This window comes from Mytilus californianus, unplaced genomic scaffold, assembly GCF_021869535.1.
Source record: "Mytilus californianus isolate M0D057914Y unplaced genomic scaffold, xbMytCali1.0.p SCAF_7, whole genome shotgun sequence".
Lineage (NCBI taxonomy): Eukaryota > Metazoa > Mollusca > Bivalvia > Mytilida > Mytilidae > Mytilus > Mytilus californianus.
This window is the reverse complement of record NW_026262723.1, coordinates 105,261,863-105,281,389: the sequence shown is the minus strand read 5'-3', so window position 1 is coordinate 105,281,389 and position 19,527 is coordinate 105,261,863. Positions and strand designations below refer to the sequence as shown.

Below are 19,527 nucleotides of genomic sequence, written 5' to 3'. Positions count from 1 at the left end.
GCAACTCTGAATTAATAAGCAATGTTGCTGTCCATCCGATTGGCTTTTTCTGAGTTTTATGCAGACAGGTGAGACATATCTCAGTGTCAACAGCTTATTCATATTAAGAAGAATAATAAAACTTGCCAATGTAGTAGTACTTCCATCAGGGTTTATAATTTCTGTATCATTATGGTCACCACAAGTCTTACTGGTCAGCTCCCATTGTTTATCCACTGTAAACATACATTACATTGCAATAAATCTATATTGAAGAAAAATGTTATCTTACTTCAAAACTTTTAATCTTAGAAAGCAGCTTCAAACTTGGGTTTAAGTGAAATCTAAACTTATAAGTATACACTATAAATGCTTTGAAAATATATGAATCCATTTGTGCACAATAACAGGCTAAGAATATGCAAGTTGTTAATTTATGGAAAGACATGGTTATTTTCACACACCCTCTCAAATTTGGTTTGCATGGTTTAAAGTTTACAGGGGTGAACCTTTTTTACCAAAAAATAGTATTTCTTTTTTATACTTAAAATCTGAACTTGAATGTAGGAGTTTAAATAGTGCATGACTGCAGGCTTTTTCCTTATAAGTTCTGATATGTAGGCCCAGATAATTTAATATTATTGGAACTCACCATAGACATTTGCCAATAGTTGACATTTTTTCCATTCTAAGTTTAAAAATAAGAAGATGATATGATCATGGTACGATTGCCAATGAGATCAACTATCTATCGGAGACCAATGACATAAACTTTAGTACCCAGTTATAATTAATTATTTTTACATACTGGCTTAAGGTGGTACCCAACACCTTGACTAATATTAATTTGGCTCGTTTAATTTTCATAAAATTTTGACAAAATGTTAACTTTGACCCTTTCACAAAAATATAAAAATTTCAAAAAATTGGAACCAACCACTTTATCAAAAAAATTTCATTGGTTATATAGCAGTTTGACAAACACTAATTTTGATCATTGAGAAGCTTAATATTTCCTTAACAATACAACGTAATTAAAACGTTTAGCTGATTTTTACAGAGTTATCTCCCTGTAGTGTTAGGTACCTCCTTAATAGCTGGCACATTTTAAAAATATAAAGGAGTAGGTGTATAAAGGACCCTTTTTGGCCCATAATTCTAAAGCTTGATATTTCAAGATGAAAAGTGTTTCAAGTTGAAGCATATACATGTGAGAAATTTTAATAGAATAAATATTGTTGAGCTTTTCTTACAAAGTTTTGGCATTTACAACCAAATAGGCCAAAAATATAAATTTTACTGAAAGTTGAAGAAATCTTCTTGATTTCAACAACATATAGGCCCATCCATGTCCAGTGCACAATGTAAAAACAATATTGTCGACATCGCGATATTTACAATGTTAACACGATATCGTGTCAACATCGTTTACATTGTATGAACTCTTATATACTGTTTACAACGTTTACATCGTATACATAGCAATGTATACAATGAAGTAACGATATAGTGTTTACATCGTTTACATTGCGTTATAAACAGTGCTAACAAGATATCGTGTCAACATCGTTTACATTGTAACAACTCTTATAAACTATTTACATCGTTGACATCGCTAACATCGCAATTTATACAACGTATTATCAATATCGTGTTTACATCGTTTGCATTATAGTGTGCACTATATGGTGTCAACATTATTTATATTATTTGAACTGTTATTTGATGTTTACATATAATTATAAATAAAATACTATACGAATCACAAAAAAGCAACTTTTTTTAAGTAAACTCACACACGAATTTGTCTAAGAAATAAGTAACAACTAGACTTAGAGAATAAAACTTGATGGTGTATATAGTTTTTTCGGCTCTAACAAGCTACGAGTTGACGATTAGAATGATGTTGACACAAAGACATTCACTCAGTTTACAAGATAAACGCTATTGTCATCATCTCAATGTTAACATAAAGGTATAGACTTGGTATACAACATACACATGGTGTTGACGATGTGAACAATGTAAACACAATATTGTCAACATCGCAATGTCTACGATGTGAACGATGTAAACACAAAGATATAGACTTTGTATACAATATAAACACGATGTTGACGATGTGAACGATGTAAACACAATAGTGTCAACATCGCAATGTCTACAATGTGAACGATGTGATCACAAAGGTATAGACTTTGTATACAATATAAACATGATATTGACACGATATCGTGAATATTGCGATGTATACGATGTGAACGATGTAAACAGAAAGGTATAGAATTTATATACAACATAAACACGATGTGGACACGATATTGTCAACATCACGATGCATACGATGTGACCGATGTAAACAGAAAGGTATAGACTTAGTATACAATATAAACACGAGGTTGATTCGCTATTGTTAACATCGCAATGTCTACATTGTGAACGTTGCAAACACAAAGGTATATAATAGACTTGTTATACGATATAAACACGATGTTGACTCGCTATTGTCTACATCGTAGTGTTTACTATGTAATAAATGTACAGACAGGGTATAGATAGGATACAATGTAAACACAATAATGACACGATAAAGTAGACATTGCGATGTTGACAATATCGATAAAACATCGTGCACTTGACATACTTCTATAGGCCTATGAAGTAAAAAGAGCAGGGTTCAACAAGTTACATATTCATGTCTGATAGTTCATTTTTTTTTTATAACAATCATATTGTTCATAACAAATATTTGTCCACCCATATATTATATATCTCTGGTCCTAAAAAACAATGGAAAGCAGCCAGCAATCATTGAATTGGTGGAATATTGAAATGTATGGTACTTTTAAAAAGCAAAATGAGGATGTTAAATTTGATGTATGCCTTTTTGTGCTTCTTTGTTGCATTTGTTTGTTTTTATAGTGATTAAGATGATAACACAATGTTGACTGCTGTACCCCTACTTTTGACATTTTTACCTATTGTGTCTGTTTGTTTTGTTCACGCATCGTAGTCAATATAATGGAATTTGATGCGACTGTCATACAAGTGAGAGGTTTTTATTTATTTTTTTTTTTTTTCAGTAGTCAGGCTTTTACAATCCCTGTACATCACCACCTGACTATGGTGTTAAGGGGTTTGATATAGGAAACAAACAAATTAATAATTGACTACATTTTTTTTTCTACTGTGAATATATATTATATGAATATCAACATTATAATAAAAAGGGGAAAAGAAAACAATCACACACACATACACCCACTCTTGCACTTGCGTTAACATAACATATATCAACTTGTGTATTGCAAAGAAAATGTTATCTTTGTAAAGATCTGCTCTTTATAAACTGTAAGTTTCATTTTTTACTTTACATGATTTGAATCAAAAGTAATTGTTACTAATCAGTAAAAATGTAATCTACTGGGGCCCAGAATTTTAGAAAAAAAGGTGTGGTACCATTTTTCTTTGCTATATAATGTTCATTTTCCTGATATTTTCTTATTTTTGCTAAAAGCCCTATAATACTTTTAATTTTTGTGAAAAAGATTGCCATATAAAATGTGTTATTGGACATTCATAGAATAAATGCTCCATGGTTTCATCAGAAACGTTACAAAAAGTACAAAGCTTTGAATCTTTAAGTTTAACTTTATACAAGAAAGTATTAGTTGCAATTATTCTATGTAAAAATTTGTACTGAAAAGTGAGAGGTTTAGCTAGCTATAAAACCAGGTTCAATCCACCATTTTCTACATAGGAAAATGCCTGTACCAAGTCAGGAATATGACAGTTGTTATCCATTCGTTTGATGTGTTTGAGCTTTTGATTTTACTGTTTGATTAGGGACTTTCCTTTTTGAATTTTCCTCGGAGTTCAGTATTTGTGTGATTTTACTTTTTAATGTCATTGATAAAAACATTAATGATTAATATTTCAGGATCCGGCGAAAGAATGCTTCCTTTTTCCGGGAATTCAGGATTTTACCGTTTACTTTTTCGGAATTTAGGACGGCACCCCTCCTACCCCCCATCTATGCTTTATCAAACTGGCTACAGAAGCAGAATCTACATAACTTGTAAGTTTATCAGTTTATACCTGGATTCCAGTGGGTTAACATAATCCTTTGATCTCGATCTGTAGTGGTATCAAAATAAGTTATGTTGACTGGTCCAGGCATAGGTAAATGTCCAATGGGTACCAGAGTAAAGGAAAATATACTAGTTGATAATCTGGAATAAATGGCAATAGCAGTGTAAATATTTATAGAATTTTATTTAAATATCAATGAAACTAGGTGAAATTCAGTTATCTGTCCCCTTTACAAAGGAGCTACACTAAGGTTTAGAAATTGTTCATATTCTGTTTACCAGAAGCATAATTAAACCAAGCTACAGTTTGCACTTGTGTGGTGGCATTACCTATGAGGGGGGTAGGAAAAATTCCAGCGAAAATAAATGTGAAATCCTTAAAAATAATATTCTTGTTCCCGCATCACAATATAATTAAATATGGAATTCCAAATTCCCTTTGATTTACCTGGCTATTCCCTAATTCACACAAATTAAACTGCTCAATGCTGAAGTCCCAAAAAGGTTCATCTGCCCCTCTATCTATGACATCTATAAGTGTGCAGATGTCATTCCCAAAATATATATCACGTTTTATATAAAGCTGTTTATTGATCTTCCTTAAACTCATATAAAGGGCTTTTCCTCTTGTTTTGTTTTGTTAAATTAATTAAGAATCATTGTTTTTTTCCACAGATCAAGATATTTTTTTTATAGGTAAAGTTAAGTACACAGAACATAAAAATTATCACTGTAGTGGTTACTATATCTTTATGTATTTAGTCAGGATTTTGCTTTTATTGAATTTATTCACAAGGGTCTAGACTAGGGGGAACAAGTGAAACTGCGAGCTACTGCTCACTGATGATACCCCAGCCCAAATATTTCGGTTAACAGGAAGTTGTTGAGTAATGAATCTGAAAACACATCACACCGTATAGATGTTTTTATAAACCCTGAAACCAAATTTCAGAAATCCTTGTATTGTAGTTCCTGAGAAAAATGTGACGAAAATTTTCAACTTGGCTATCATGTGTAAAATGATACATTGTACAAGTGTACTGTAAACAGCAAGTTGTTGAGTGATGAATCTGAAAACGCATCACACAGTATAGCTGACTTATATAAACCCTGAAACCAAATTTCAGAAATCTTTGTAGTGTAGTTCCTGAGAAAGATGCGGCGAAAATTTTCATGGGACGGACGGACGGTCTGACATAATGGATGGACTGACGGATGAAAGGACACACAGTGGTAAAACAGTAAACCCCCACTTTTTTAAAGTGGGGGTATCATAATAAAGAGCTTTAAATGTGGTTTTGGGTCTTGTCCAATGTTTAAGATCTGACATATACATTCCAAACTCATTTATTATTTGTTTTATCTACCCACCTTCTATAAAGAAGTCTGTCTACTAAGTCCATGGTATCATTAGGATTTACTATATAGGGTTGGAATCATGTACTACTCACCTTCTATAAAGTAGTCTGTCTACTAAATCTGTGGTATCATTAGGAATTACTATATAGGGTTGGAACCATGTACTACTCACCTTCTATAAAAAAAGTCTGTCTACTAAATCCATGGTATCATTAGGATTTAATATATAGGGTTTTACTCACCTTCTAACCTTCTATAAAGAAGTCTGTCTACTAAATCCATGGTATCATTAGGATTTACTATATACGGTTTTACTCACCTTCTATAAAGAAGTCTGTCTACTAAATCCATGGTATCATTAGGATTTACTATATAGGGTTTTACTCACCTCCTATAAAGAAGTCTGTCTACTAAATCCATGGTATCATTAGGATTTACTATATAGGGTTGGAACCATGAACTACTCACCTTCTATAAAGAAGTCTGTCTACTAAATCCATGGTATCATTAGGATTAACTATATAGGGTTTTACTCACCTTCTATAAAGAAGTCGGTCTACTAAATCCATTGTATCATTAGGATTTACTATATAGGGTTTTACTCACCTTCTATAAAGAAGTCTGTCAACTAAATCCATGGTATCATTAGGATTTACTATGTAGGGTTGGAACCATGTACTACTCACCTTCTATAAAGAAGTCTGTCTACTAAATCCATGGTAACATTAGGATTTACTATATAGGGTTTTACTCACCTTCTAACCTTCTATAAAGAAGTCTGTCTACTAAATCCATGGTATCATTAGGATTTACTATATACGGTTTTACTCACCTTCTATAAAGAAGTCTGTCTACTAAATCCATGGTATCATTAGGATTTACTATATAGGGTTTTACCCTCCTTCTATAAAGAAGTCTGTCTACTAAATCCATGGTATCATTAGGATTAACTATATTGGGTTTTACTCACCTTCTATAAAGAAGTCTGTCTACTAAATCCATGGTATCATTAGGATTTACTATATAGGGTTTTACCCTCCTTCTATAAAGAAGTCCGTCTACTAAATCCATGGTATCATTAGGATTTACTATATAGGGTTTTACCCTCCTTCTATAAAGAAGTCTGTCTCCTAATCCATGGTATCATTAGGATTTACTATATAGGGTTTAACTCACCTTCTATAAAGAAGTCTGTCTACTAAATCCATGGTATCATAAGGATTTACTATATAGGGTTCTACTCACCTTCTCTAAAGAAGTCTGTCTACTAAATCCATGGTATCATTAGGATTTACTATATAGGGTTCTACTCACCTTCTCTAAAGAAGTCTGTCTACTAAATCCATGGTATCATTAGGATTAACTATATAGGGTTTTACTCACCTTCTATAAAGAAGTCTGTCTACTAAATCCATGGTATCATAAGGATTTACTATATAGGGTTTTCTCACCTTCTATAAAGAAGTCTGTCTACTAAATCCATGGTATCATAAGGATTTACTATATTGGGTTTTACTCACCTTCTATAAAGAAGTCTGTCTACTAAATCCATGGTATCATTAGGATTTACTATATAGGGTTGGAACCATGTACTACTCACCTTCTATAAAGAAGTCTGTCTACTAAATCCATGGTATCATTAGGATTTACTATATAGGGTTGGAACCATGTACTAATCACCTTCTATAATGAAGTCTGTCTACTAAATCCATGGTATCATTAAGATTTACTATATAGGGTTTTACTCACCTTCTATAAAGAAGTCTGTCTACTAAATCCATGGTATCATTAGGATTTACTATATATAGGGTTTTACTCACCTTCTATAAAGAAGTCTGTCTACTAAGTCCATGGTATCATTAGGATTTACTATATAGGGTTTTACCCATCTTCTTTAAAGAAGTCTGTCTACTAAATCCATGGTGTCATTAGGATTAACTATATAGGGTTTTACTCACCTTCTATGAAGAAGTCTGTCTACTAAATCCATGGTATCATTAGGATTTACTATATAGGGTTGGAACTCTGTACTAATCACCTTCTATACAGAAGTCTATCTACAAAATCTCTGTTATCATTAGGATTTACTATATAGGGTTTTACCCACCTTCTATGAAGAAGTCTGTCTACTAAATCCATGGTATCATTTGAATTTACTATATAGGGTTGGAACCATGTACTACTCACTTTCTATGAAGAAGTCTGTCTACTAAATCCATGATATCATTAGGATTTACTATATAGGGCTTTACTCACCTTCTATAAAGAAGTCTGTCTAAAAAATCAATGGTATCATTAGGATTTACTTTATAGGGTTTTACTCACCTTCTATAAAGAAGTCTGTCTACTAAATCCATGGTGTCATTATGATTTACTATACAGGGTTTTACTCACCTTCTATAAAGAAGTCTGTCTACGAAATCCATGGTATCATTAGGATTTACTATATAGGGTTTTACTCACCTTCTATAAAGAAGTCTGTCTACTAAATCTATGGTATCATTAGGATTTACTATATAGGGTTTTACTCACCTTCTATAAAGAAGTCTGTCTACTAAATCCATGGTATCATAAGGATTTACTATATTGGGTTTTACTCACCTTCTATAAAGAAGTCTGTCTACTAAATCCATGGTATCATTAGGATTTACTATATAGGGTTGGAACCATGTACTACTCACCTTCTATAAAGAAGTCTGTCTACTAAATCCATGGTATCATTAGGATTTACTATATAGGGTTGGAACCATGTACTAATCACCTTCTATAATGAAGTCTGTCTACTAAATCCATGGTATCATTAAGATTTACTATATAGGGTTTTACTCACCTTCTATAAAGAAGTCTGTCTACTAAATCCATGGTATCATTAGGATTTATTATATATAGGGTTTTACTCACCTTCTATAAAGAAGTCTGTCTACTAAGTCCATGGTATCATTAGGATTTACTATATAGGGTTTTACCCATCTTCTTTAAAGAAGTCTGTCTACTAAATCCATGGTGTCATTAGGATTAACTATATAGGGTTTTACTCACCTTCTATAAAGAAGTCTGTCTACTAAATCCATGGTATCATTAGGATCTACTATATAGGGATGGACCCATGTACTACTCACCTTCTATAAAGACGTCTGTCAACTATATCCATGGTATCATTAGGATTAACTATATAGGGTTGGAACTCTGTACTAATCACCTTCTATACAGAAGTCTATCTACAAAATCTCTGGTATCATTAGGATTTACTATATAGGGTTTTACCCACCTTCTATGAAGAAGTCTGTCTACTAAATCCATGGTATCATTTGAATTTACTATATAGGGTTGGAACCATGTACTACTCACTTTCTATGAAGAAGTCTGTCTACTAAATCCATGATATCATTAGGATTTACTATATAGGGCTTTACTCACCTTCTATAAAGAAGTCTGTCTAAAAAATCGATGGTATCATTAGGATTTACTTTATAGGGTTTTACTCACCTTCTCTAAAGAAGTCTGTCTACTAAATCCATGGTATCATTAGGATTTACTATATAGGGTTCTACTCACCTTCTCTAAAGAAGTCTGTCTACTAAATCCATGGTATCATTAGGATTAACTATATAGGGTTTTACTCACCTTCTATAAAGAAGTCTGTCTACTAAATCCATGGTATCATAAGGATTTACTATATAGGGTTTTCTCACCTTCTATAAAGAAGTCTGTCTACTAAATCCATGGTATCATAAGGATTTACTATATTGGGTTTTACTCACCTTCTATAAAGAAGTCTGTCTACTAAATCCATGGTATCATTAGGATTTACTATATAGGGTTGGAACCATGTACTACTCACCATCTATAAAGAAGTCTGTCTACTAAATCCATGGTATCATTAGGATTTACTATATAGGGTTGGAACCATGTACTAATCACCTTCTATAATGAAGTCTGTCTACTAAATCCATGGTATCATTAAGATTTACTATATAGGGTTTTACTCACCTTCTATAAAGAAGTCTGTCTACTAAATCCATGGTATCATTAGGATTTACTATATATAGGGTTTTACTCACCTTCTATAAAGAAGTCTGTCTACTAAGTCCATGGTATCATTAGGATTTACTATATAGGGTTTTACCCATCTTCTTTAAAGAAGTCTGTCTACTAAATCCATGGTGTCATTAGGATTAACTATATAGGGTTTTACTCACCTTCTATGAAGAAGTCTGTCTACTAAATCCATGGTATCATTAGGATTTACTATATAGGGTTGGAACTCTGTACTAATCACCTTCTATACAGAAGTCTATCTACAAAATCTCTGTTATCATTAGGATTTACTATATAGGGTTTTACCCACCTTCTATGAAGAAGTCTGTCTACTAAATCCATGGTATCATTTGAATTTACTATATAGGGTTGGAACCATGTACTACTCACTTTCTATGAAGAAGTCTGTCTACTAAATCCATGATATCATTAGGATTTACTATATAGGGCTTTACTCACCTTCTATAAAGAAGTCTGTCTAAAAAATCAATGGTATCATTAGGATTTACTTTATAGGGTTTTACTCACCTTCTATAAAGAAGTCTGACTACTAAATCCATGGTGTCATTATGATTTACTATACAGGGTTTTACTCACCTTCTATAAAGAAGTCTGTCTACGAAATCCATGGTATCATTAGGATTTACTATATAGGGTTTTACTCACCTTCTATAAAGAAGTCTGTCTACTAAATCTATGGTATCATTAGGATTTACTATATAGGGTTTTACTCACCTTCTATAAAGAAGTCTGTCTACTAAATCCATGGTATCATAAGGATTTACTATATTGGGTTTTACTCACCTTCTATAAAGAAGTCTGTCTACTAAATCCATGGTATCATTAGGATTTACTATATAGGGTTGGAACCATGTACTACTCACCTTCTATAAAGAAGTCTGTCTACTAAATCCATGGTATCATTAGGATTTACTATATAGGGTTGGAACCATGTACTAATCACCTTCTATAATGAAGTCTGTCTACTAAATCCATGGTATCATTAAGATTTACTATATAGGGTTTTACTCACCTTCTATAAAGAAGTCTGTCTACTAAATCCATGGTATCATTAGGATTTATTATATATAGGGTTTTACTCACCTTCTATAAAGAAGTCTGTCTACTAAGTCCATGGTATCATTAGGATTTACTATATAGGGTTTTACCCATCTTCTTTAAAGAAGTCTGTCTACTAAATCCATGGTGTCATTAGGATTAACTATATAGGGTTTTACTCACCTTCTATAAAGAAGTCTGTCTACTAAATCCATGGTATCATTAGGATCTACTATATAGGGATGGACCCATGTACTACTCACCTTCTATAAAGACGTCTGTCAACTATATCCATGGTATCATTAGGATTAACTATATAGGGTTGGAACTCTGTACTAATCACCTTCTATACAGAAGTCTATCTACAAAATCTCTGGTATCATTAGGATTTACTATATAGGGTTTTACCCACCTTCTATGAAGAAGTCTGTCTACTAAATCCATGGTATCATTTGAATTTACTATATAGGGTTGGAACCATGTACTACTCACTTTCTATGAAGAAGTCTGTCTACTAAATCCATGATATCATTAGGATTTACTATATAGGGCTTTACTCACCTTCTATAAAGAAGTCTGTCTAAAAAATCGATGGTATCATTAGGATTTACTTTATAGGGTTTTACTCACCTTCTATAAAGAAGTCTGTCTACTAAATCCATGGTGTCATTAGGATTTACTATACAGGGTTTTACTCACCTTCTATAAAGAAGTCTGTCTACGAAATCCATGGTATCATTAGGATTTACTATATAGGGTTTTACTCACCTTCTATAAAGAAGTCTGTCTACTAAATCTATGGTATCATTAGGATTTACTATATAGGGTTTTACTCACCTTCTATAAAGAAGTCTGTCTACTAAATCCATGGTATCTTTAGAGTTTACTATATAGGGTTGATACCATGTACTACTCACCTTCTATAAAGAACCACTGAATCCATGGTATCATTAGGATTTACTATATAGGGTATTACTCACCTTCTATAAAGAAGTCTGTCTACTAAATCCATGGTATCATAAGGATTTACTTTATTGGGTTCTACTCACCTTCTATAAAGAAGTCTGTCAACTAAATCCATGGTATCATTAGGATTTACTATATAGGGTTTTACTCACCTTCTATAAAGAAGTCTGTCTACTAAATCCATGGTATCATTAGGATTTACTATATACGGTTTTACTCACCTTCTATAAAGAAGTCTGTCTACTAAATCCATGGTATCATTAGGATTTACTATATAGGGTTTTACTCACCTCCTATAAAGAAGTCTGTTTACTAAATCCATGGTATCATTAGGATTTACTATATAGGGTTGGAACCATGAACTACTCACCTTCTATAAAGAAGTCTGTCTACGAAATCCATGGTATCATTAGGATTTACTATATAGGGTTTTACTCACCTTCTATAAAGAAGTCTGTCTACTAAATCCATGGTATCTTTAGAGTTTACTATATAGGGTTGATACCATGTACTACTCACCTTCTATAAAGAACCACTGAATCCATGGTATCATTAGGATTTACTATATAGGGTATTACTCACCTTCTATAAAGAAGTCTGTCTACTAAATCCATGGTATCATAAGGATTTACTTTATAGGGTTCTACTCACCTTCTATAAAGAAGTCTGTCAACTAAATCCATGGTATCATTAGGATTTATTATATAGGGTTTTACTCACCTTCTATAAAGAAGTCTGTCTACTAAATCCGTGGCATCATTAGGATTTACTATATAGGGTTTTACTCACCTTCTATAAAGAAGTCTGTCTACTAAATCCATGGTATCATTAGGATTTACTATATAGGGTTTTACTCACCTCCTATAAAGAAGTCTGTCTACTAAATCCATGGTATCATTAGGATTTACTATATAGGGTTGGAACCATGAACTACTCACCTTCTATAAAGAAGTCTGTCTACTAAATCCATGGTATCATTAGGATTAACTATATAGGGTTTTACTCACCTTCTATAAAGAAGTCTGTCTACTAAATCCATTGTATCATTAGGATTTACTATATAGGGTTTTACTCACCTTCTATAAAGAAGTCTGTCTACTAAATCCATGGTATCATTAGGATTTACTATATAGGGTTGGAACCATGTACTACTCACCTTCTATAAAGAAGTCTGTCTACTAAATCCATGGTATCATTAGGATTTACTATATAGGGTTTTACTCACCTTCTAACCTTCTATAAAGAAGTCTGTCTACTAAATCCATGGTATCATTAGGATTTACTATATACGGTTTTACTCACCTTCTATAAAGAAGTCTGTCTACTAAATCCATGGTATCATTAGGATTTACTATATAGGGTTTTACCCTCCTTCTATAAAGAAGTCTGTCTACTAAATCCATGGTATCATTAGGATTAACTATATTGGGTTTTACTCACCTTCTATAAAGAAGTCTGTCTACTAAATCCATGGTATCATTAGGATTTACTATATAGGGTTTTACCCTCCTTCTATAAAGAAGTATGTCTACTAAATCCATGGTATCATTAGGATTTACTATATAGGGTTTTACCCTCCTTCTATAAAGAAGTCTGTCTCCTAATCCATGGTATCATTAGGATTTACTATATAGGGTTTAACTCACCTTCTATAAAGAAGTCTGTCTACTAAATCCATGGTATCATAAGGATTTACTATATAGGGTTCTACTCACCTTCTCTAAAGAAGTCTGTCTACTAAATCCATGGTATCATTAGGATTTACTATAAAGGGTTCTACTGACCTTCTCTAAAGAAGTCTGTCTACTAAATCCATGGTATCATTAGGATTAACTATATAGGGTTTTACTCACCTTCTATAAAGAAGTCTGTCTACTAAATCCATGGTATCATAAGGATTTACTATATAGGGTTTTACTCACCTTCTATAAAGAAGTCTGTCTACTAAATCCATGGTATCATAAGGATTTACTATATTGGGTTTTACTCACCTTCTATAAAGAAGTCTGTCTACTAAATCCATGGTATCATTAGGATTTACTATATAGGGTTGGAACCATGTACTACTCACCTTCTATAAAGAAGTCTGTCTACTAAATCCATGGTATCATTAGGATTTACTATATAGGGTTAGAACTCTGTACTAATCACCTTCTATACAGAAGTCTATCTACAAAATCTCTGGTATCATTAGGATTTACTATATAGGGTTTTACCCACCTTCTATGAAGAAGTCTGTCTACTAAATCCATGGTATCATTTGAATTTACTATATAGGGTTGGAACCATGTACTACTCACTTTCAATGAAGAAGTCTGTCTACTAAATCCATGATATCATTAGGATTTACTATATAGGGCTTTACTCACCTTCTATAAAGAAGTCTGTCTAAAAAATCGATGGTATCATTAGGATTTACTTTATAGGGTTTTACTCACCTTCTATAAAGAAGTCTGTCTACTAAATCCATGGTGTCATTAGGATTTACTATACAGGGTTTTACTCACCTTCTATAAAGAAGTCTGTCTACGAAATCCATGGTATCATTAGGATTTACTATATAGGGTTTTACTCACCTTCTATAAAGAAGTCTGTCTACTAAATCTATGGTATCATAAGGATTTACTATATAGGGTTTTACTCACCTTCTATAAAGAAGTCTGTCTACTAAATCCATGGTATCTTTAGAGTTTACTATATAGGGTTGATACCATATACTACTCACCTTCTATAAAGAACCACTGAATCCATGGTATCATTAGGATTTACTATATAGGGTATTACTCACCTTCTATAAAGAAGTCTGTCTACTAAATCCATGGTATCATAAGGATTTACTTTATAGGGTTCTACTCACCTTCTATAAAGAAGTCTGTCAACTAAATCCATGGTATCATTAGGATTTACTATATAGAGTTTTACTCACCTTCTATAAAGAAGTCTGTCTACTAAATCCATGGTATCATTAGGATTTACTATATAGGGTTTTACTCACCTTCTATAAAGAAGTCTGTCTACTAAATCCATGGTATCATTAGGATTTACTATATAGGGTTTTACTCACCTTCAATAAAGAAGTCTGTCTACTTAATCCATGGTATCATTAGGATTTACTATATAGGGTTGGAACCACGTACTACTCACCTTCTATAAAGAAGTCTGTCTACTAAATCCATGGTATCATTAGGATTTACTATATAGGGTTGGAACGCTGTTGAGGATACTGAATCATAAACAGCTGTTAAATCAGTACTATCTAATGGTTCCATCAATATACTTTGTCCAATGGCAAGTCCTGAAAAATACAAAAACAATTAAAACAGCATTATCTAATGGTTCCATTAATATACTCTGTCCAGAGGCAAGTCCTGAAAAATACCAAAACAGTTAAATCTGTATTATTTAATGGTTCCATTAATATACTCTGTTTAGAGGCAAGTCCTACAAGATACCAAAACAGTTAAATCAGTATCATATAATGATTAAATATGCCACATTACTTGCCCAAATACTTACCATCAGGTTGCATAATGAAAAGTTGTTATATATGATTAGCCTGCAGGGCTGTAACTAGGCCTTGGTAACAGACAAGGCTGGGGTTTGGGGGCCAACGATTGAGGCCCCCAGGTAATGGGGGGACCAGGGGGCAACCCCCCCCCCCCTTCCGGCCGAAAATTATAATAATATTGTTCTAAATATATCTTGTTACCTCCGTTTTTTGTATCATATTTATTGTTTTTATTTCATATTTATCGTATTAAGAACTGTACTCTGAGCCGATTGACAGATACTTGCCTCGAATATTAACAGTAGGGTATATGTTTGGTAGTAGAAAATGTGAGACAAGTGTGTGTGGTCAACGCTTCATTAAAAATAACACACATTTTCAATAACACTTAAATAAAGCACAAAGGCTGGAATCTAGTCACTGTCTGTGAATGCTAGTTTGACATATCTTGTGCCACTAAGATCCCATCGTCTGACTCATGACTTTCTTGGAATTGAATAATTAATCTTTTTTGCTAATTTTATAAATGCCTAACACCCGACTCAATAATGATACAAATCAAATACTCTCTAGTCACCTTAACCATGGTTAATTGTGTGACCGTCTTTATTTCGCAAGCCCGAAGTTCTCCCACAATACTCCATGAACATTCAAAGTATCAAGCAATCAAATTGTCAGTCTGCAAAGGTCTTGTCCTGTCCATTTAACACTCGAATGGAATTATCACATGTACATAACCTGCTTTCCATTATATAGCGTAAAGAAAGCCTACTTGCCGTTAAACCAAACAAATCCTTCATCCATCCGAAAAAAATGTTATGTTTTCGAATTGCAGCCAGGTTTGTAGCAAAACATTTGAAAATGCCTCAAATCTTCATTTTATTTGAAAGAGAATTACACACAAATTGTGGGGTGTTTTGGTATTCATGTGTGATCTGTGAATTCATTAATAATATTGACCTAGCAAGTTGAAGAATTCGAACCATTTTAATTTTGATTTACTTTGCGCACTGATAATGTGGGAAATATCCATTATCAATAATTCATTTTCACGGGAAATAAATAATTGCAGAACCAAATGCCGATTTACTGGCGATGGTAATCAGATACAGAGAGTTTGATACCCTAAGTTGAAATAAAAGTACAGAAGCTGCACGTCAACATAAATTACTACACGTATTTGAAGTATGCATTACATAATTCTTGATGTTAAAATGCAAGGATGTGTTCTACCCTCTGCATGCCTAACTTTCTCCATTTTCTTTTTTTCCCCTTATTATTATTTTGTTTTGCCAGAAATTCAGACGAGAATTGCCTCGTCTCACTCATAGTTACGGCCCTGGCCTGTCTGATAACACCCCAATTTTGGTTGGGTTAGTGTTGTTCAGTCTTTAGTTTTCTATATAGTGTTTTCTGATCTTTCTTTTATGGCTATGGCATTGTCAGTTTCTCTCGACTTAAAAGTTTTGAATGTCCCCTCGGTGTCTTCTGCCTCGTTTTACTAACCAACTGATCTAATGATAAACGATTTACTTTAAATACTCCCTTTTAACATGTAGGTGGTGTGTCCCAGTACTCACCAAAACCATCTTACTCATCAATCAAAATAATCATATCAGATGTTTTTGATGTATATCATTGAAGTGCTACTAACCATCAGGTGTTATTATAATAAGAGTATCCCCTAAACTCCTCCTCTTCCTCCTGTTAGCTGACATATCATACTCCACCTCTAGAGGTTCACCTCCCATTGATGTCTTCATCACAGCTTTATCATCCATCATGGTAACCGTTCCTAAGGATTTGTTACTACATAGGTAGGCATCATTACAAGCTCTGAGTGTTATAAACAGAGTTCTCCCTGGCTCCATGTGGAAGGTATTAGTGGAAGAACTACTCTGGTCTTTTCTGAGTTCATGCAAATCATATAGTTTGTACTCATTCATGTAAATAGAGCCATTCTTTATCAAAACTGTACCAGACATGTTAACACTGATGTAGGTACAAGGGAAAATATCATCATTTATCTTGGATGATCCCAAACAGATATCTATAATACAAAAATAAATAGAAGTTTTGTTGAAGTCAAAGCACTATGTATTTTGGTGGGCAACCCATAATATTTTACACAATGAATCAAGTTTACCACAATTTTGACATCAGGTAACAAAAGGGAAAGCATAGACACCTATGTATCAGTTTTCATTGAAATTCCAGCACATAAAGATGTTTCTCCAAATTTGTGATTTTAAACAAAGAGTAAGTTTTTATCCCATTTTAAAACAATTTTTGATACATGAAATCAACTTAAAATAGATTATTAAATCTATATATCAATTTTAAGTGAAACCCTAGCACAAAAAGATGTTTGTGATTTATGATAAGTTTTTATGGTATACTTTATCCCTATTTCAGTGGTGGATCCAAGGTCTAGATGGTGTACATCCCCCCTTTGATTGCCAAAAAAATAATTATATCATGTTTTTCACGATTTATATGATTTTTTAGTATAAAATTGTTCAAATTCTTTTCTATAATCCGTTTTATGGAATTATGCCTCTTTCAAAAATCCTGAATAAAATTTTTGTCATTACAAATCAATTTTGATTAGCATATCATAACTCATGTGTTAGTTTTTTTTGAAATTTTGGCACAACAAGATGTTTCACAAAGTTTATTATTTTTTTCTAAAACAAAAACTAAATATTTTTACCACAATTTTTATCCAAATTCCACAAAAAAAAAGAAACAATGGAACCTTCCTTTTCTAGCTTTTAACACTTAGCAAACAAATTTTGAAAATCAGTTTAGGCAATTTTTATTTAACATAAGACATAGAAGTGCTGACAGACAGAGTGATAACTTTAGGGCACACGTTGACTATTTGAAAGGGCCCTAATTATTGCATCAAATGACTATTGCAGTTAGTATCTCAATATTTAAAAAAAAGATTTTGAATTTTAATACAACTCTATTTGTAGTAAAGCATTCCTTCAATAATCAAGTTTCTTTGCAGATAAAACTAAGCTGCACTTTTAAATCTTAATACTAAGAAACCTTATTCATCAGAGTACTGCTGTAAACAGAAGATTATGTAAAATGCGTGAAACAAGTGAAACTGCGAGCTACTGCTCACTGATGATACCCCAGCCGTAACTGGATAATTTTAATAGTGTAAAAATATGTAAAATGATACAAGTGTTCGGCAAACAGGAAGTTGTTGAGTGATGAATCTGAAAACGCATCACACGGTATAGCTGACTTTTATAAAACCTGAAACCAAATTTCAGAAATTCTTATGATGTAGTTCCTGAGAAAGATGCGACAAAAAATTTTCATGGGATGGACGGACAGACGGACAGACAGAGGTAAAACAGTATACCCCTACTTTTTTAAAGCGGGGGTATAAATATATCCCTACTTTAAAAAAGCAACAATGTTGTTATGAATAGCATACTCATCATGCAATTCACAAATTTAGAATTGTATGATAAAAAAAACCATAAATGCTAAAATATACACCTTTATAGTATCCTTTTGTACATTTTTTCAACATGAAAACCATGATGATTTTTATACAGTTTTATGTGCTAAATTTTAAAAGTATTGATTATGCAAATGTAGACTAATGTCCAGCGGCAAATGTTTAATGCATATTATGATGACTTTAATAATCAGTGTACTAATTTTTTTCATTTTTTTGGACACTCAAATCATGTTTTTTTATACAATATTTATAAGTAATGATAATACAGTTTTGTTTGTTATCTTTTGAATGTCCAGTGACAAATCTTTAATGTATACTCAGGATGTCTTTTCACAAGTAGAATAACTACAGCAAATTCAGTATAAAATGTTCAATGTTATTTCATATGTACAATAATTGTTTACCATATCTTGTAACTGCTTCATCCTCACTCAGGGAAAATGAGAAGCCAATAGTGTCAGGGTCTGTACCACGTTTAGAATTAGAAGGGGTGACAGGTTGATCAAAATCTTCAGCTCCTACCACTGTTGTGTTGATGACTTCAACATCAGGCGGTTCCAATAAAGCTACTACACCTGTAATATTTTTAAAATCATTAAAGAATTTGTAGCTTGCATACATCTGAGACTACTATAAAACATCTTATAGGTGCTATAGTAGTCTCAGCATACATTAACCTTGAAAAATATTACAGTGTCAACTTAACGCTTTATATGTTCAGTAATATACTGTTCTAAGATGGTTACAATACATTTCTTGGTCAGAAAGCTGGCCTTAATTCAACAAAAACTAGCAACCGTGAAAAAATTACAGTAATATCTTCATAAAGCAGAATCTTGTATGACATATGTCATTCAAGATCAGAAATACCAAACTTTCAAAATTGAACTCTGAAACATGTGAGAATCATTCAAATTAAATACAAACTTATTTTACCATGTCTATCAGTGTATGTCATAAATAAATAGTATTCTTAGTGTAAACAACCTAGGTATGCTCCTAAAGGTATGAAGACAAGGCTTAAAATGTACATAATAGTA

At 32.7% G+C, this 19,527-nt stretch overlaps 1 protein-coding gene across 1 annotated transcript in view; it reads right to left on the bottom strand.

Moving 5' to 3' along the window:
- The window catches only part of LOC127709614 (uncharacterized), a 401,059-nt gene that overhangs the window by 25,783 nt on the left and 355,749 nt on the right, over positions 1 to 19,527 (bottom strand). Inside the window, exons 161-165 of the mRNA XM_052215217.1 lie at positions 18,892 to 19,062; positions 16,655 to 17,050; positions 14,637 to 14,787; positions 4,078 to 4,211; positions 127 to 215 (exon numbers count right to left, since the gene is read on the bottom strand). Of these exons, the coding sequence (XP_052071177.1) occupies positions 127 to 215; positions 4,078 to 4,211; positions 14,637 to 14,787; positions 16,655 to 17,050; positions 18,892 to 19,062 (941 nt within the window). The remainder of the gene's footprint in view (positions 1 to 126; positions 216 to 4,077; positions 4,212 to 14,636; positions 14,788 to 16,654; positions 17,051 to 18,891; positions 19,063 to 19,527) is intronic.